A 20,315-nucleotide genomic window follows, 5' to 3' on the forward strand; every position below is an offset into this window, starting at 1 on the left:
ATGGAGTAAGATTATCCTGCTGTTGGGCTAGCCTCCCTCCTCAGATCAGGAGGCTTCCTGGCTATAATCCGAAGGAGGCACTGCTACTGTTTCCCACAGGGCAGTTACTTAACATCTGGGCCAGGTCTGCAGAGCACAACAGGAGCTGCTGTCGCGCCGGTGAGAAACAGCTGCTGTGAAATGGAACATCTGTGCAATGAACTTGGAAAGCGCGCAAAACCTTTCAGTCTTATGACGTGTGGCTGGTTCAAACCTTTCAAACGCTGAACCTTGTTAGCAAGCATGGTTTTCTGCACTCAGCAGGCCTGTCCTCTCCATGGGAAAAAAAAAATAAATCAGCTGCCTTGATTACTATCAACCTCCATTCATCATTGGCAATTCCCACAAATACTCTGTGTATTCTCATGGCTGGAATGGAGTCTAGGATCCTGGAGAACCCCTCATGGGTTCTTTTACTGGCCTATTCTCTGTTTTAATCCTTTTCTTTTCTTACCCTTTTAAGTTAATCATTTGATATATTACTTTGGCAATACATGAAAAATTGTCATGCCAATAAAGTTATTTGAACCTAAATCGGTTTCCCCATATTGTACAGATATTGTACAGTCCTTTATTTCAGTTTCCCACTACAGGAGTTTTGGAAACTATTTTTGCCCCCATTTCAAAAGGCAAAATATTTCCAGTCACCACATAAAGCTAGGGTAACACAAATATTCTACACGAGTCAAATTAGGTTCCCCAAGCCATGAGGCCAAATATTGTGCATGTGAAGGGGGAGGGGGGCATCAGGCATTTATTAGACCCCACCTCGGAAAGTATAATCACACTCCGATGGGGGCCATAAACTTATTTATATTTTTTTGAGGCAGGGACACCTGATTAGCTCTTCTTGCAGACTCCTTCCCTTGGATGTGGATTCTTTTCTGGGGGGGAAAGAGTTAACTTTCAGGGCCCAAGTACTAGGGGAGACTTTTTCTCTTTGTGTTGTCCCTGGGAGAAGGGTCTCACTTCCTCTGTTTCTCTGTCCGAGTCCCCTGGGAGAGGGATATCTGCACTCACGGTGTACTGTTTGCTCAAATAACCACTCTGGAACCACTTGGTTAGTGTTTAAAATTAAAGTCTTTACTGTTCAAACACTGATGATGAATGGCGCAATAACTTAAACTGCAGCACCCCAGAATTCTCTTGTTTCCTAGCGTGTAGCCGGATGGCCTCAGGACCAATGGGTTGTGCTCCCCTGCCAGCAGATGGAGACGCAGTCAGGTTTCAAAGCTGATGTCACCCTAGATATACCCCTGCAGTGACCTCAGCCCTTCAGTATTTCTCTGTCTCCAGCAGGTGCGTTGATGCTTTCTCTATGGGGTTCACTGTACCTTTTGGAAGGAGAAATTCTACGTTTAAATTGTAGAAAAGATTGAGCCCCGCTCTCCCTTGGTGATACCGAAAGGTCCCTCCCCCAGTTGTGAATTCCGAGATCTCTCAGAGGTGTGCCTTGGTCCGGTAGCCGATTCCCAGCATGGACTTTGCTGCTGAAGCAGCTGAAAGGCAGCAGGTGCAGGAAGCCGAGTGTGGCAGTGTGGTCAAAGCCCTCTCTCCCTGCAGCTGGAGACCGTCTCTGTGCTCAGCCGGTAAGCACTGAACCCAGGTAAGTTTAAAAAAAAAAAAAGAGAAGAGGATTTACTCCCGACTCAGAGACATTGAAGGGGTTTTGGTAAGACTTCCTCTGGTCTCCTTGCTTGGCACACCATACTGACGTCGTTCCCGACATCAGTACGGTGTGGTACGTTGGGGTAAGTTGGGGTAAGGGGGAGTGGGCTTCCGAGCGGGTTGAGCTGCCCCCCGGTGGGCTAGGCCCCGCTTTAGGCTTGGTCGGCACACTGCATGGTAGGCCGTGGTGGCGCCATCTTGTGCGCTTTTTTGTGCCTGTATTGCCCACCATAGAGCTTTGGTACGCACAGTGTGTGTTGACTTTGCACACGCTGTGAGCCTAACACCATGCACAGGCTGTGGCATAACGTCATGCATGTACATACGGGTACAACTTACTAGGCGCAGAATACAAATAAAGACGGATGCACAGGCTGTGTGTGAGCCTTGCTGCAGCCCGCGTAGGCACCCAAAATCTGTGCGCATAAAATTTTAAGTGCTAGCCGTCTGAACACGCAGTTACTATCACCAATGGTTCCAGCAGCAAAGAAACATAAGCACCTTTTTCTCTGCGCTGCTTGTCATATTAGGACTGCACAGTCTGACCTGGATTCTTGTTTATGTCAGCAGTGAGAAGAAGCCCAGGGAGAGTTGGCCTTCCTGGACTTTGCTATGCCTGGTTCCTCCCATTCAGAGAATGGGTCAGCCACAGCCTTAACCGGAAGTACCCCGGATTTGAATAACCCCGGGACATCCATGGGAGAAGGAAATTTAGCAGCACGTACCCCAGTACATCATGGGCTAGGCATGGACCCAGCCACCTTCTTTTGGGTGGAATTCTTTCAAGGCCTTCAAGCCTTTGTATAGGCGCAGTCTGCTAGCTCACTAGCCCCTGTCCGGACGGAACTTCAGCCAGTAAGCCCTTCCTCTCCTGGTCCTATCGGCAGACCTTGAGGCATGCTTTGACTCACTAAGGGTTTCCCTAGCAAGGGCCTGTATGGCACAGACAAAAAATATAATTCAGATTCCTTGGAAGATGGGGAAATCCCCCCGGTTCAGAACCGTATTGGACCATGTTACGGTTTTTCCATAGAGACAAATTGCTGGCCCTGGTTTCTCAGACCCTGAAGTTGCTAGAAGTTCCTGTGGTGGACTCTCTGATGGAACCAAAGAAGAATCCCATTCTGATTTCCCTTCGGAAAGCCTCTTGCTACTTTCCAGTACTGGAAGCCATCCAGGAGTTGGAGACGTCAGTATGGTGTGCCAAGCAAGGAGACCAGAGGAAGTCTTACCAAAACCCCTTCAATGTCTCTGAGTCGGGAGTAAATCCTCTTCTCTTTTTTTTTTTTTAAACTTACCTGGGTTCAGTGCTTACCGGCTGAGCACAGAGTTGATGGCCCCCATCATGTATTGCCAAAGTAATATATCAAATGCCCCAGAAGCAAGTTTTAAAGCTGGACGAGCATTAGAAGCTCTATACCCACTGGAACCGGCAACAAGAGAACGTTTGCGTTTCACTAAAGTGGATGTGTTGGTCTGTGCCATCTCTAAGTGAACAACTATCCCAGTGGAGGGAGGAGTAGCCTTTAAGGATGTGCACGATAGGCGGATGGAGTCCATTCTTAAACAAGTCTTTGACGCAATAGCAATGACCTTACAGATTGCTTCTTGTTGTGCCCTGGTAGCTCGTTCGAGCCTGCTCCTCTCTCGAGAGGTGGATGACTCAGGAGTGAATTCCAGGGCGGTTATGGAACCTGCCGTTGCCTTTTTAGCTGATGTATGCTCGGACCTAGGTGGTACCTCGGCCAGAGGAGTGGCCTCAGTGGTGGTGGTGGCCAGAAGACAGCTATGGCTGTGGAATTGGTCAGCAAACGTAACCTTGAAGGCAAATCTCACAAAGATGTCCTTTAGAGGATCACTCCTCTTCAGAAGCGAATTGGAAAAGCTGGCCAGTAAATAGGGTGAATCTCCAGTACCCCGGCTACCAGAAGATATGAGAAAGCAGTTACAGCACCCTTCGCCCATTAGAGGTTGTTCCAGGGGCTCCCAATGCTTTCGCCCCTACAAAAGGACCAAGACATTTCAGAGGTCTCGGTCCTTTAGGTCTCAGTCCTTTCAGAGTTGGTAGCCCAAGAGAAGCTCAGGCTCAAGTTCAGGTTCATCCTGAACCCCCCAATGAAGTTTTGCCGACCCACCCTTGGAATGAGGAAATAGGGGGTGGACTGTCCCTCTTCTACCAACGGCAGGTCGAGATCACTTCGGACAAATGGGTACTGGAGGTCATATGAGAAGGATATGTGCTGGAATTTCGCAGTGCTCCTCAGGACATATTGATGATATCTGCTTGCCACTCCCAGCACAAGAAGTAGGCATTGGAGACTACCCTGTTAAGGCTCCTCAGGATGAGGGCTATAATCCCAGTACCTGCACCCCAGGAAAATATAGAAACATAGAAATGATGGCAGAAGAAGACCAAACGGTCCATCCAGTCTGCCCAGCAAGCTTCACATTTTTTTTTTCTCATACTTATGTTACTCCTGGCTCTTAGTAACCTTTTGGTTCTATTTCCCTTCCACCCCCACCATTAATGAGAGAGCAGTGTTGGAACTGCATCCAAGTGAAATATCCAGCCCAATTAGTTAGGGATAGCAACCGCCGCAATAAGCAAGCCACACCCACGCCCACCTGCCCACCCAGTCTAAATAATTCAGTCCTTGTTGGTTGTTGTCTGTATATAGATCCACCTTTCTTCATTCCCCCTGCCGTTGAAGCAGAGAGTTATGCTGGCTATGCATTGAAAGTGAAGTATCAGTCTTTCTCCCCTGCCGTTGAAGCAGAGAGCTATGCTGGATATGCATTGAAAGTGAGGTATCAGACTTTCTCCCCTGCCGTTGAAGCAGAGAGCCATGCTGGATATGCTTGAAGTATCAGTCTTTCCCCCCTGCCATTGAAGCAGAGAGCCATGCTGGATATGCTTGAAGTATCAGTCTTTCCCCCCTGCCGTTGAAGCAGAGAGCTATGCTGGATATGCATTGAAAGTGAAGTATCAGACTTATTTGGTTTGGGGTAGTAGCCGCCGTAACAAGCTACCTACTCCCCGCTTTTTTGTTCATGCAAATCCTTTTTTCCACATTTCCCCTTGCCGTTGAAGCTTAGAGCAATGTTGGAGTCACATTAACCGTGTGTATGTTTATTGAATAAGGGTATTATCTCCAGGTAGTAGCCGTCATTCCCGCGAACCACCCACTCTTCATTCACGTCCTCTAGACTTTAATATGGGGCGTTATTCCATCTATTTATGCCGCCCCATTATATTTGTCATTCGTTTTTTTTGACAACCTGTTTATTTATATTCAACTGTTATCTATAATGGTTTTATTTATAAATGCTTATTTATAATTATTATTTTTTTCTATATTCACCTGTTATTTAATGATTTGACGACTTGTTTCAATGTAACGCCACAGCTGTGACTGTTCTGTTTCAATGGAAACCGATTTGATTTGATATTTTTATCAAGAATGTCGGTATATAAAAAATTATAAATAAAAATAAATAAAATATTTCATCGTACCCAAGAAGGAAGGTTCCTTTCGCCCCATTCTGGACCTCAAGAGCGTCAACTGACATCTACGAGTGATTCATTTCCGATTGGAAACCCTACGCTCCATGATAATGGCCGTACAATCAGCCTCCCACATTGCAGAAAAAGACGTCAGAGCAGACTTTCTAAGCAAAGAGAGTCTGGATCCAGGAGAGTGGGCGTGGTTGGCCAAAGCCTTTCAGCGAGTAGTAGATTGCTGGGGCCTCCCACCCATTGACCTGCTGGCCGCATCTCACAATGCGAAGGTTCCACAGTTCTTCAGTTGCAGAAGAGATCAGTTCACCCTGGGGATCGATGTTCTCGTTGGCCCCTCCTGGGCAGGGTCACTCACAGAATCGAGCACATCAGGGGATTAGTCCTACTAGTAGCTCCAGATTGGTCCAGACATCCGTGGTATGTAGTCAGGCGGAGACTCCTGATGGAGACCCCTCTGTGCCTCCCACTGCACAGGGACCTGCTACAGCAGGGACCAGTCCTTCATGAGAATCCGGCTCAATTCTGTCCTTCGGTCTGGCCCTTGAGAGGGCTCGCCTGATGAAGCGAGGATATTAGGCGGCAGTAATTGCCACCTTACTCTGCGCGCAGAAATTCTCTACATCCCTATCGTATGTGCGGATCTGGAGAGTATTTGAGGCCTGGTGTGAGGAACGCGGTGTCTCCCCTCGAACGGTCAAAATCCTACTAATTCTGAAATTTTTGCAGGATGGCTTGAATAAAGATTTGAACCTTAACTCCTTGAAGGTTTAGGTAACGACTCTCTCCTGTTTCAGGGGCGCCTGTTGGCTCATCCAGACATGGCTTGTTTTCTGAAAGGTAAAGCACCTCCAGCCACCCCTACAGTGGCCAGTTCCCTTGTGGAATCTTAATCTAGTATTAGTTTTTGGCAGGGCCCTCCTTTCGGCCACTGTGCAGTCTTTCCTTGCGTTTATTAAGCCTGAAAATGATGTTCCTGGTGGCTGTATGCTCGGCACTTCACATCTCTGAACTACAGGCATTGTCATGTTAGGAACCGTTCCTCTGGATGATTCCAGGAGTGTTATAGCTTCTTACCATTCTATCCTTCTTGTCCAAGGTAGTCTCAGAGTTTCATTTGATCAGTCCTAGATAAGCACAAGGTCACGGGAGAATACCGCTTCCTCTACCATTTGAATGTCAGTAGGCTTTTGGTGCGGTTTCTGGAAGTTTCAGAACCGATCCGAAAGATGGACTGCTTGTTGAAGGAAGCAGGGCAAACCAGCTTTGCGGGCTACCATAGCTTGCTGGATTAAGGAGGTGGTCACAGGAGCCTATGTGGAGGCAGGAAAGCCATTACCCCTTCAGGTTAATGCTCATTCCACTAGGGCTCAGGCAGTCTCATTGGGTGGAAGCTAGAATGCTGTCTTCCATCAACATCTGCTGAGCAGCGACGTGGTCTTCCTTGCACACCTTTTCCAGGTTCTATCGCCTGATATTCAGGCCCGGGAGGGTGCAGCCTTTGCAAGGGCGGTGTGAACCGGACTATGGACAACCTCTCACCCCAATCGGGAGTAGCTTTTGCACATCCCATTGGTCCTGAGTCTATCTGGCTATACGCTAGGAAATGGAAAAATTACTTACCTGATAATTTAGTTTTCCTTAGTGTAGACAGATGGACTCAGCATCCCGCCTACGGCTGCCCAAGAACAGTGTCAAAGATTTGCCCGTGGAGTGGATATCGATTCCAAGAGATCACATGTAAGCCATCATCCAGACCCAAATCAGGGCATCTGTAATCTTACTGGGGTTCAGTGTTTATGTTTGGTTAAATACAGTTATGGTTATCCATTTTTAATCAAGTTTGTAAATGTAGTTTTTTTGGTAGTATGTCCACAGTGACTTTTGAAGAGAATACTGAAGGGCTGAGGTCACTGCAGGGGTTTATCTAGAGTGACATCAGCTTTAAAACTTGACTCTGCTGGCAGGGGTCCTGAGTCCATCTTGTCAACACTAAGGAAAATGAAATGATCAGGTAAATAATTTCTCCATTTTCTTCTCTTACTGTCATTTTCCCTCTATCTGTACAGGACTCACATATTAGGCCAGGGAAACCTCCACCCTCCAGGGCTTGGTTACATGGAGTTCCTAGGTGAGCAGGGTCTCTTTAACTTGGTCAAAATCACTTCCCATCTGGTAAAAATAGTAAAGAGTCTATGCCACAGAGAGTTTATCTTTTCTCCCTCCCCAAGGTGGTGAAAAGACCATATGGGTGTCCCCCGTGATTTGTGATTTCCCTTACTCACCGTTAGTAGATTTTCTAAATCTCTTGGTTTCTTACACAATCTCTTTATTTCTTCTTTCTGGATCCTTGATGAGAGGGACCCCCTTGAAGTAATCAGCTCTCTTGCCTCAAACAGGAAGGAAGGGCAGCCAAAACTCCCCCCTGGATCTTGAAATCAAAGTCTTTTCCCTTCAACTGAATTTAACTCTGGAGTTCCTCCTTGCAGCAGGTCACTGACCCCTCCTTCCTCGAGGAGGGTATGGCGGGAAGGTCTTCCCTAACCTGCACAGCCCCAGGCACAGGGTTCCCCTTGCCCTGGGCCCAGGTAGTGTACAGGCTCTCACAAGGCTCCTAGCACTTAAACTCTTAAGGCCAGAAAATATCCCCAGAGGGAGAAAATCCTAACCAGCCAGGGAGTGGACTGGATAAGGAAACCCCTCCCGATCCTGGTCAGTGTCCCCAGGCAGGATTTGCCTGGGCCTGAAAAAACTACTTAAGCAAAACTCCTCACTACCTCCTAACTCTCAGCAAACCATAAGGGTCTGCCTCCCGAGCTCTCTGTAGAAAGCTGCTATTTAGACTCTCAGGGAGATGGCTATTCCAGACCTCTCGATGGAAAGGGCTGTATCTGAATGATATCCTCCCCCTTACACTAACCTGCACTCTTACTAACTGAACTAACAGACATTAATGTTAACAGACAAAAGGGGTCTGTTCCATTTAGTTAAGAACAGGGCCGGTGCAAGGGGGTTAGGCACCTTCTACCTCGTGCCCCCCCCCCCCCAATCGCGCTGCCTTCCCCCCCCCCCCCCCCCGGTCATGCCATCATTCCCCCCGGTCACCCTACCACCCCCATTAGGGGTTGTGAGCCATGTGGGGCTGCGAGCCGCCCCACATGGCTCACGCCCCCCAATGATTGGCACCCTAGGCCCAGGCCTAGATTGCCTAGTGGTTAAGAATATTGCTGTGAACAAACTCTGCAATCACTTGCTGTTGGAGGCTGGGGGTTTAGAAGAAGTGTCTCATAAAAAGAAACATCATTCCTAGTATTGATTATGTGTGAAAAAGGTCCCATGTAATCTTGAAAGCGCACGTATTACATTTTTTTTTTGTTGGTCCAATAAAATGTATCAGAACCCAGAGATTCCTCGTACCAAGTATGGGAATCCTGCTGACTTTTAAATGAGCTGTAGAAGCCATAACATTTACAGAAAGGGCTGTTTTTTTGGGCCAAAGTATATTGCTTTTGATAGACATTTTTTTCTGATTTGATCCATATGGTTTTCCGAAATGCATGTAGACTTTGGCCAGCATTCTATTTCAAGCTTATTTCAAGCAGTTGAAGGAAGGTGACCATGACTAAATCTGCATGACAAGTTGGCATTCTTCTGTCTCCTGGGACTCATTTTACGCCGGAGGATTGATTGGCAGTCTGCAGGCAGTTCAATGCTTGAATTACCATAAGTAGCAGAGGAATTTATTGTTTCTCTTTCTTCAACACGTGCTAATCTGTTTTAACTTGAAAAAAATCAAAATCAAAACAAAAACTGGAAGTGCTAGTCAAATTACTGCCAAATATCCAAACACAAATTTGCCTTGAAACCATCATTTCGAGATCTTTTGCTGAGGCTGGTTTCATAAGACAATAAATACTTGGTGATCAGGACTTGGAGGGAGTTCAAATGCTAGATTTTGCTAAAAGAAATGTTGAGGTTGTGGAAAGAACTTTGTGTGCTGCAGTTCTACCGGTAGCTGGCAGTAAGCGTATTTATAAATCTAAACTTGATGTGCTTCGGGAACATGCTGGGTGCATGGGTTATGGAGCTAGCAAGTGATCTGGTTTCCGGAAGGAGACATCAGGCCAGCCCTGGCATTGTGACACATCCCGTCCTCATGAGTGTTGGTTCCTACAGTACTGATACCAAATGGAGGAAGCATCACACTGTGTTGGGATTTAAGTTCAAAAACCAAGAATGGTCAAAAGTCTACGATCCCCCACATCTGCCCCAAGACTCAACAGCATAGCGGTAATATTGAGTGGGGTTGGGGGGGGGGGCAGGCATTATGTAAACTCTAATCTAAATATAATAAAGAAGCTGGACACTGGAATGGGGTTCCACCATAAAACCTTACTAACGTAATAATTCAACATGAATAATATGGGACTTGATACAAATTTATCTGATAATAGCCATAATGCAATTGTGAATCTCTCAATGTCTCCCTCCTGGTCTCTTTTTTCTGTTTGGATGGAAAGAGAAGTTGCCCTAGACAAACTGGAAAAAGTCCTCCTATCCCTTTAGGGATTCCCTAAAACACTGGGATCCACTTTTGATCTGGAACTCTTCATTTCTCTCCTCTCGTGTACCTTGTGAGCAGCTCTGCAGCTGTTTGCTTTAAAGGAGCACCAGTATGGTGGCTTTTTTCCTCCTCTCTCCTCTTGGTTTTGGTGCCAACTGGGTATCCACTCCTCCTTCAACCACTTGACAGATTTGCAATGGAATCCATCAAGATGAGGGACACCCGGGTGCCGAAAATAAACTCAACTCTTTATTCCTCTCTAGGATAGGAAGGGTGAATAAAACTTCCTCACACAATGATTAAACCACTCAAAAACAAGAGATAATTTACCAACCACTGTAGGTGAGTAGGAAATACATTTCTTAACTGAATATGACATCAGCTAAGGCTTTGTGTCAGTACTATGCAGACTTAAGAGAAATGAAAGGAAAAGCTCCTTCCCTTTCAACTTCAAACTAAAAAATCCACACAGTCTCAAGAGATCACTTGCTATTGTGAAAAGTAGAATACACCATTGCAACATTCAGTGTTGTGGCAAATATGCTACATTCCTCTATTTTGCTTGACCTTCTAGAAGACTTCTGTCTTTGGTAGGGATCCCAATGGGGCTCTACATAATGTAACCACATAATGGCCGAGTCTCATACTTGGGGTAATGTTTCCTTAGTTTTTAATCCATTCTGGAATGATTATAAAGTGTATTTCATTCTGTATCGAAGAACATAAGAACATAAGATATGCCATACGGAGTCAAGCCCAGCATCCTGTTTCCAACAGTGGCCAATCCAAGTCACAAGTACCTGGCAAGTACCCAAACATTAAGTAGATCTCAAACTACTATTCCTTATTAATTAATAGCAGTTTATGGATTTTTCCTCTAGGAATTTATCCAAATTTTTTTACACCCAGCTACACTAATTGCCATAACCAAATCCTCTAGCAATGAATTCCAGAGCTTAACTGTGCACTGAGTAAAAAATAGGTCTGAAATTTTAATTTTTAGTTCTTTCAGAACTCTGGTGTGTATACCATCGGGTCCAGGTGATTTACTACTCTTCAGTTTGTCTGTCAGGTCTACCACATCTTCCAGGTTCACCGTGATTTGGTTCAGTTCATCTGAATCGTCATCCTTGAAAACAGTCTCCGGAACAGGTATCTTCCTCAACATCCTCTTCAGTAAACACCGAAGCAAAGAATTCATTTAGTCTTTCCATGATGGCCTTATCTTCCCTAAGTGCCCCCTTAAGAATTAATATACAGAACATGAGATTTCACATCGATGTTTGTAAAAGACAGTTTTCTGGAATTGTTTGTACAAATACCTATTGGTTTTACTTTGCATATTATATTGATAACAATGTAAGGGTTAATTGACTTCTTTGGCATCTTTTGCTCCCTTCTGACCATTATTTCTGTATATTCCTTTGCATAGACAGACAGACATTAACTCTGTCTTACTGAAAACAAACTCATTGATCTCAGGTTTTTTGTTAGTAGGAAATAGCCTGAGAACTTGGCTCTGCATAGAATATGTCTCTTCTCCTTTAATATTTTAGGTGGATTGAAAGCTTTCTGAAATGAGCATTGGTAGAAAATGGATATGAAAGATGAACATTTGGTCAACAGCTGATGAGTTGGCCAACTCTGGTCCTTGAGAGCCACAAACAGGCAGAGGTTTTCAGGATATCTATAATAAATATGCATGAGATAGATTTGCATACAATGGAGACAATGCATGCAGATCTTTATCTCATGCATATTCATTGTGGGTATCATGAAAACATGGCCTGTTTGTGTCTCTCTTGAACCAGAATTGGCCACTCCTATTTTGCTGTGTTCTTTCTGTGAGAGAATTGGTAAAGGTAGTGAATGAAGTCTGGTTTGGTTGGAATGAGGTGTAGAATGCCTGGTGTACACCTGCCCTGGACCAGGCTGCAAAATAAAGATGACCCTAGCTAAAGCCCTGTAAGACTACTGGATTGTCAGCCCGTCCTGCATTAAAGTAGGCAGAGCGGTAAAGCTGTGTGGCAGTTTTGGTTTGCATTTTGGAAGAGAAGAAATGGTATTCTTTCTACAGCCTCAACATTTTTTGAGCAAAATCTAGCATCTGGATCTCCTCCAAGTCCTGATCACCAAGTATTTACTTTTGCCTATTCCTGATTCCAGGACTCATGGTTTGGGTCCCCTGGACTTACCCCTTCCAGTACTCATCCTGTCTGGTGGGGTTGTCTCCAGTTTTTGATTTTGTCCAGGGCGTTTGAGATTGTTGGACTCTCCTTGAGATCCCTGGTCCCTGGCTTTTCCCTGGGATGGCCAGGAGTAGAGAGAACCAGCTGGCCCCAGCTCACAGCCTGTGGATGGAAGCTCCGTGATGACGTGCTGCAGGAGAATCGCTATGGAATAGATTTTGAGAGAAACTTTGTTTTTTTCTGATTTGGGGAAGACGTTTTTATTTTTTTTTTCCACCCTTCCTGCCCAGTGGCGAGAATAGAAGAACAGCAGAGAAAGAATCAGGAGTAAGAACTTTTGTTGTCTGGAGACCCCTTCAGAGTCTCCACCTTGGGAAAGAAAAGAAGATGGGTAGGTCATAGAGACTGAGGACATTTGGATTTAAGGTACGGTGGGGAAAGGGATTCCACGAGCCATAGGATACTCATGGCCCATTCGAGATACTCATCAGTCCAATGCCTGGAGGGTGAGACACAGTCACTGAGTCAGAGAGAAAATGGTTATCATGGACATGGATGTACCCATATATAAATGTACATGGTGTCACTTGATTAATTGGAAGCTCTGCAGTAAATTTGATATGAAACACTCATGAAGTGTGCCTTGCCTGTTGTTCCGCACCTGCACCTAAGTAACAGCATCATAACCAGAGAGAGGTTTCCAACCCTGTGCTGTGGGCCCTGGAAGTTCAGCTTTCCCCCTACTGGAGAATTCACACCCTGAGGTTGGTAAATACTGTGAGGACTTAGTAAGGGACTGAGTGTGACCCCCGAGCATTTTGGCCAAAACCCCAAAGTAGGGGATACACTTGGGAGCCTTGGGCTGTACTGGAGGCCTGTCTTAATAACAAAGGCTCTCAGGCTTTTAAATGTGCTAATTTATGACCCAAAACCAAAATCTTTTGGGGTGCCCCTGGAAGGAAAGACCAACTCCCTGCAACTAAACAAGGAGATACCTTTTTTGGTAACCTGATTGCTTCTGTCGCTCTCCATATTCCTTCCCTTTATCAGAAGCTAATTTATTGGTTATGGACTATAAAATGATCTCCTTCTGACTGTGATGTCAACCTGGGAGAAAGTAAGATGAAGTTCTGTTGCTGCGTTTATCTGTGTGTTTTCTAAATGCTATATACATAAGTATATTTAGAATATTCGTTTTCCTTCTTAATGGCTTGTGTTGGTTAGTAATATGCATTCATGCCTATTCCTTACTGCCTCTTTTATGAAGCTTTCTGTATTTTCTGTTGTATCCTGACAGGCTGGTACAGAGGATACACTCTCAGAAACAAATGTATAAAGGTATGGTTTATCTTTTTTAAATATAAATTACAAAATGGTTGGGCTGGAGTTACAGTGGAAAAAATACTTAGCGTATTTCTATCTTACTTAAACTACTGGGACTTCATTTTATGAACATTCGGGGCAGATTGTGAATTTTTTTTTTTTTTTTTATGGACCAGATGTTGCATCTGTACTCTCTGCAGCCCTTTAATTGTAACCTTCTTGTAAACTCTGTTCTGTTAGCATGCCATTCCATCAGCTGGGAAGTAATGGTAGTGCAGCCAGTCTTGTCCAGTTCCTTCCTTCCTGCCCCTGTACCAGAAGGAGGCGCCATGTGCTGAGTTGGGAAAGGGAAATATGTTAAGGCTCTCATTGTATAACAGTTTGAGCCATTCTATCTTTTACCTGTACAGGTGAGAAGCCATTACCTTGCTCTGTATACCTGCCACAGAGGAAAAGCCAAAGCACTAATGATTCACAAACATGGCTGCCTTAATCTGTCATTGCATCATATTATTCACCCTGCTTCAGGTCTCTCTCTCTCTCTTTCTTTCTTTAGCCCAGGTCCCTGGTTAATTTTTGAGTTGCTGTTTCTCTATTGTGACATTCTGTATTACACAAAAGGTAGTGTTATCTGCTTCACCACTATAAAAACCCATGGCTTATGAATGGCTCTAGTTCTGAGCTGTTAAACAATCTTTGAATCTCCAGCCCCCATCAGTGTAACTCTAGAGGTGAAAGGTGTATCTATTTGCTCATCACAGCAACACTAGCATTTACTTCAGTATGGATGGACATTCGGGTGGCTGCTAACTTCTGTGTGCTAAGGAACACTGAGCACTGCAGCAAGCACTTGGATGGAGTTGGGGGATAGTAACTTTTGCTTGTGTATGGGCATTACTGGGCCCAGGATTAGCATAGTGATATACCCCTGGAGGATATAGCGAGCTCGCTAGTAATTCTAAAGCTTACCAGGCCTGTACTAGTAAGCATACAAATATACAAGGTCCATGGTTACTTATTTCATGTGAAGAACATTGCTCAGAAACTGTTTGTATTGTTTGTATTGCTGGTATTTATATCTTTGATTTAACCTTTTCTTCTTTATGCATTGTCTTTAATGCAATTTGTTCTTGCAGTAATAAAAACAGAATTGCTTATTTCGGTGTGTTTGCTGGTGCACTGGAAAAGTTTCCCTTGGCAGTCTTTTCACAGAAGGGGAATCCATTATGACACAGGCCACTCCCTTGGATGGGGGTACATTAGCTAGATGTGTTCCTGTAAAATGAAACCCTCATGTGGACATATTAACCTCTTAAGAGCCATAAAATATTCTCAAATAGACAGAAGATAAGTGGGATTGAATTTCTTCCAGCAGTCCCAAAGATTATTTTGTAAGAATCAAAGGTGAAGATGACAAGGGCTGAAATGGCACACCAGTGAAGACCAAAACTTTTAAGAAATGTTGGATTTGCTTGGGAGAGATGTGGAGGTGTCAGAGTAGAAAAGAATTTGGAAGGCCTTGAATTGGTGCACTGCTAATATGACTCAGAGTGACTTAAAGTGAGGCAGCCTAGACCAGGACATGGCCTCAACCTTCAGGATCCAGAATGGGCTTAAGAAGGGTTGCTGGAAAAGGCCAATGTTCAAGCAGCTTAATGGCTGAAAGCTGCATAGTGAAACTGGACTCTGAACTGGAATGCTGATGAACGGACCTGAACAAACATTCACAGGGAGTAATGGACTGAGTTCAGTACTAATTGTAAATAAACCTGTATCCTGTAAATATAAACTCTTGCATTCAAGTATAGAGAACTGCGTTGTGTCCTGAGGGCCCTAACCTGACAAGAGGGCAATAGCAGAAGAGGGATGAGAGTTTGGATAAAAGATGTGAGGGGAGCTGGTGTTGAGTTGCAGATGGGAATTTATATGCTTATATACCCAAAGTAGAAGAATCTTCCTCCAGGGACAAACAGGATAGTTGTCCTCACTCATGGGTGACATCATCAGATGGAACCTGGCACAGAAAACGTCTGTCAAAGTTTCCAGAACTTTAACATGACATACTGAGCATGCCCTATACCACACATCCACATGGGGTCCCGCTTTAGTTTTTGTTCATTAAAACTTGTGGAAAACTATTTTCCCGATTTTTCTGGGGTTTCTTGTGTTCCATCGATGCTGGGTCCCTCTCAGTTCCTCCCATAGCCTCTTTAGCTAGGTTTCCTGCATTTTCAGGTAAGTTTCTTTTGCTTCGACCTCTCCCGTGGCAGCGGTGCCTCGGTGACTACCGGTCATCATTGCCTGCCACCATTATTGTTTTGCGACTCTCTTTTTTTCACTTCAGTCATGGCCACTACCAGTTTTCGTCAATGCCCTCGGTGCTCGAGGGCCATGTCTGTCATGAATCCCCATGATATATGTGTCCTCTGCCTGAGGGTGTTGCATGATGTCTGGGGTTGTCACAAGTGCGCCCAAATGACGCCGAAGGGATATCACAAGTGACTCTACAAGATGGAGAAACTGTGCGGGCCGGGAAGTCCAAGCTATTGACTTTGGCATTGGTGGCGTTGGCACTGATGGACCTTGGAACGCAACCGATGGACACCACACCATCGACATTGGCGGGACTGTCAGTTCGTTTGATGCTGCCGGTGGACAAGGGCACTGGAGACCGCCCATGCTCGGTCTCCCTCCAGATCGAGGAGGTCAGGTTACTCATCTTTGACCTCAGCACCGGGGAAAGACCAGACTGATCACTGAGAGAAGCCGAGAAAGCATCAGCATTGGTCACCTTTGATGCATGATGCCTGGCACAGGGATGTGCTGGCTCGTGCTGTGATGCCCCCGAAGCAACCCTGTGGCAATGAGTACCCATCCTCTGTCAGTGTCGGGGGTCTGCGACGGTCTCCACTGGTCCTGGTGCCAGTCACTGATCCACCTCGGGGATCCAAGGAAGATCTGGCCACCCCCACTTCCTCCCAGTCAGTGTTGGCTTTGACAGCTTTCGAGGAGGAGCTGGAGTGGCGCGTCCAACTGGCAGTGGCGCGGGCACTATAGGGCATCGGTCCTGTGGTACTAACAGCACCAATACCAGATCAGTCTGCTTTGGTACACCTGCTGGCATGGCTCAGTGTGCTCATCAGTGTGTTACCGACCTGGCTGCCTCTGGTTCCCAGGGGTCATTGATACCCAGCGGGACACCGATGCTTCCCCCAACCAATGTGGTGGTTGTTGCCAGTTCCTCCTCTGAGGAAGCTCTGCCTAAGATGGCAGAGACACCATGGCCTGCTGCCCCCCATCCAGCTTTGCCGGGGCATGCACCGGGTTTGCTGGTGACTGTGCCTCTGGATGAAGGCCGAGCACCCAGGGCCCCATCCCCTGTTGATTACAGTGAGGATGAGGGTCCCTGGGACCCCTGGGGGGGATGATACTATGGAGCCCTCTGACGAGGGCTTGGATGATCTCCCTCAAAACCATCTCCTCCAGAAGAGCAAAAGAGGGTCCTTGATGGAAGATTTTTTTGCGGATAATGGCGGATGCCATTCCATTTCACTTGTTGACAGACAAAATGCCAGGCACAAGATGCTGGAGATCCTCCAGTTTGTGGAGCCACCTAAGGAAATCGTAGTAGTTCCCAGTGCACAATATCCTTAAGGAGCTGCTGTTGAGGATATGGGAACAACCATTCACAGTACCTCCCGTTAACAGGAAGGCAGACTGGGTCTAACTCATCTAGAAGGCTACCAGATTCAATAAGTGTCAGCTCCCCCACCAATCGGTGGTCATCAAGACCACCCTCAAGAGGGCTAAGCGCTCTTGGACCCATTCCTCGGCGCCCCCAGGGAAAGACCAAAGGGCTGTAGACGCTCTTGGGAGGAAAGTGTTCCAGGCGGCTATGCTTATTGCCCGCAGTGCCTCCTACCAGCTCTACATGAGCCAATACTTGCAGGACCTCTGAAAGCAGGTGCAGGAGATAGCTGAGCAGCTGCCTCAGCAGCAGCAGGACTCCCTCCAGTCGCTGGTGCAGAAGGACCTGTAGTGCGGAAAACACAAGGTCTGGGTGGCCTACAATATTTTCGAAATGGCAACAAAGGCCTCTGCAGCGGGAATCGGCGCACACAGATTGGCATGGCTGTGGGCCTCAGATCTTCGTCCAGAGGTTCAGGAATGGCTCACTGATGTGCCATGTACTGGAGAGAATCTCTTTAGAGATAGGGTAAGGGCACGGTGCCCAGTTGCGGGACCAGCATGAAACCGCTGGCACTCCGGACCCGTCCTCCTCATCCAGGAGGTCAGCAAGGCAGGGGCAGAGGAAGTTTTTCTATTGCCCCCTCGCTCCTGTCAGCAGCATGTGAGCTCCTGCCACCACCCTAGGCAGTAGAGAGCTCCTAAGCCCCAGCTGCTGCCTCAGTCAACTCCCAGGACGGAAGTTTTCCATGCCGGGCTCCATCTGATGATGTCACCCATGTGTGAGTACTAACATCCTGCTGTCCTTGGAGAACACCTGTTACAGGTAAGCAACTCTGCTTTATCTGCTTCATTAGCTATGTAATATTGTGCATTGGGAAGATGCTGTCATCACATGGTACAAAGATAGCTGTGAGCCTGTGAATGAGAGGATCTGCCTGATGCTGGCCTGATTGGGCACTACTTGTAGTATAATTCACTATCGTTTTACAGTATATTCTGTCATCATATTAATAGGAATTTGAAGGAACAGAAGAGAGAGGCATAGCAGCTCTTTTATTGCCATTCCCTGAGTCAATACCTATTCATCACTGGAGCAGAATTTAGTTTCACTTGTGTAATACTTTCCTCTTCTAGTAATTTCAGGCAGCACATGAGCTGCATCAGTCTTCAACAGCAAGTGCTGTCGGCTAAGATATTTCCATATGTCCTCAGTCTCTTGCTTGCACTTGACTTTTTCCATTCCCTTTCTGCCCTCCTCATTCATTTTCTTTTAAAGCTTATTTTTTGGTTTTCCTCATTTTCTTTAGCATTTATTTTTCCTCCACGGCATATATCTCCCTCTGTCCCCCTGGCTGTCTTTCCACAGCTTATTATCTTGGCTCCCCTCCTTCTAGTCTCATCTCCTCCTGTTCCTTCTGATTCCCTGCTCACTTCTTCTTGCATTTTGCCTCCACCATGATCCCTCTCTTCTGGTTTACCTCCCCTATCAGCTCCCCCTCCTGTCTGTGCACGCAGCTCCTTTCCCAGTCCTTTTCACCTCACTTCCTCTTATGGTTCCCTTCATCTAACTACTCATCCCAGCTCCTCTTGTTATTGTAGCCCATGTCCTCTCTCCAAATTGTACCCACTTCTTTCCCTTTTCTCAGCTATTGTCCCTTCCTCCCGGCTCTCTCTTCTACTCTCCAAGCCCCTCTCACCCACACAGCCTGTGTCTATTCCTTTCTTTCTCCCAGTCTCTCTGCCCCTAACCTTCTCCTCTCCCAGTAGAATTCCTTCTTTCAGTTCCTCTCCCAGACCCTCAGAACAGAGCTCTGTCTCCTGGCCAGTATCCCCTTTTACATCAATCGCCCCATCTCCCAGCCTGCATTACCTTCCCCTCAATCCTCTTCCAGAAGTTATCTCAGCCCCATCTTTCTTCCTTTCCTAGTCCCTCTATCAGCAGCCATTCCCATCTTCTGTGCACCTCAGAAAGCCTCTCTGAGGTGCACTATTGCTCCTCTCTGCTATTGGTCAGATATTCCACAGCCAGCCAATAGGCTGCAGGGGGAGGTGGGAGTAGTAGCAGGGAGACAGGGACTTCCTGTCTTCCTTCATCTATGGCCCTGCTTCGTGTAGCTCTCAGCTCTTAATCTACAGGAGTCCAGGAGACAATATTAGCTCTTCACCCATAGAGCTGGCACCTATGAACTTGCAAATTTTGATTAACCCTAAAAACCAAACCTTTTGGGGTGTCATGAGAATGGGGGGGTTATTAGCTACTGCTTCCATGGTGCAGTCACATCTAGACTACTATGTACAGTTCTGGTTGCCACATTTTAGAAAGATGTGGAACTGAAAAAGGTTAGGAGAAGGTCAACCAAAATTCTAAAGGGAATGGAACAGGAAAAGTTAAGGCTCTTCAGCTTGGAGAAGATATGATTGAGGGGAATACTGGTAGTGGAAAGGATTAATCAGATTAGAGAAACTGATTCTCTGTAGGTTCTGATACCGTATGCCAGGGCAGAGGGAAGTACTCATGTGGTCTCCATAGTTAATGTGGAACCCTTACCCACTCTCTCATTACCTCTCACCTAGACTATTGCAAGATGCTCCTCACAGGTCTGCCAGTAAGTCAGCACTCTCCACTGCAATTCATCCAGAATTCAGCTGCATGACTTATGTTTTGCCAAAGTTGCTACACCCATATAACCCCTCTTCTTAAGTCACTACATTGGCCCCCTATCTGTTCCCACATACAGTTCAAGCTCCTCTTACTCACCTACAAAAACCTTCACTCTGCAGCTCCTCACTACCTCTACTCTCTTATTTCTCTGTACCCCCTCTTCATGCTCTCACTCATCAGATAAGTCATTCCTATTTATGCTCTTCTCCTCTATTGCAACTCCTGACTCTTTATTTTCCACCTGGCTGCATCATTAGTTAGTTAGTTAGTTGTTACACAACTACTAAGAAAACTGTTTAAGTTCACATAACTTTTCTGTTACACAACTGTTAAAAAAATGTATACTTTTGTAAACCGTTGTGATGGCTCAACCGAATAACGGTATATAAAACGCAACAAATAAATAAATAAATCATATACTTGCAATAGATTTCCTTAGCTGGTGTGTCATGCTACCTCTCTTGCCTTATTAAAATCCCATCTAAAATCCCATCTTTTTGATGCTGCTTTTAAATCTTAACCCCTGATTGTCCCACTTACAGCTTCATTAATTTTTAACTATTTTCTTAATAAATGAAATTTCCAAAGTCTCTTTTTCCCTGTATGTTTGTCTTGATTAGATGGTAAACTTTACCGAGCAGGAACTGTCTGTTATGTTTTTGT

The 20,315-nt window shown here is 45.8% G+C and overlaps 1 protein-coding gene across 1 annotated transcript in view; it reads left to right on the top strand.

The window, feature by feature from the left end:
- The window catches only part of LOC115081971 (dedicator of cytokinesis protein 5-like), a gene marked incomplete at its 3' end in the record, with an annotated part of 108,351 nt that overhangs the window by 72,428 nt on the left and 15,608 nt on the right, over positions 1-20,315 (top strand). The window contains exon 3 of the mRNA XM_029586208.1: positions 13,275-13,315. Coding sequence (XP_029442068.1) covers positions 13,275-13,315 — 41 coding nt within the window. The remainder of the gene's footprint in view (positions 1-13,274; positions 13,316-20,315) is intronic.

Source organism: Rhinatrema bivittatum, unplaced genomic scaffold (genome assembly GCF_901001135.1).
Source record: "Rhinatrema bivittatum unplaced genomic scaffold, aRhiBiv1.1, whole genome shotgun sequence".
In the NCBI taxonomy this organism is placed as follows: Eukaryota; Metazoa; Chordata; class Amphibia; order Gymnophiona; family Rhinatrematidae; genus Rhinatrema; species Rhinatrema bivittatum.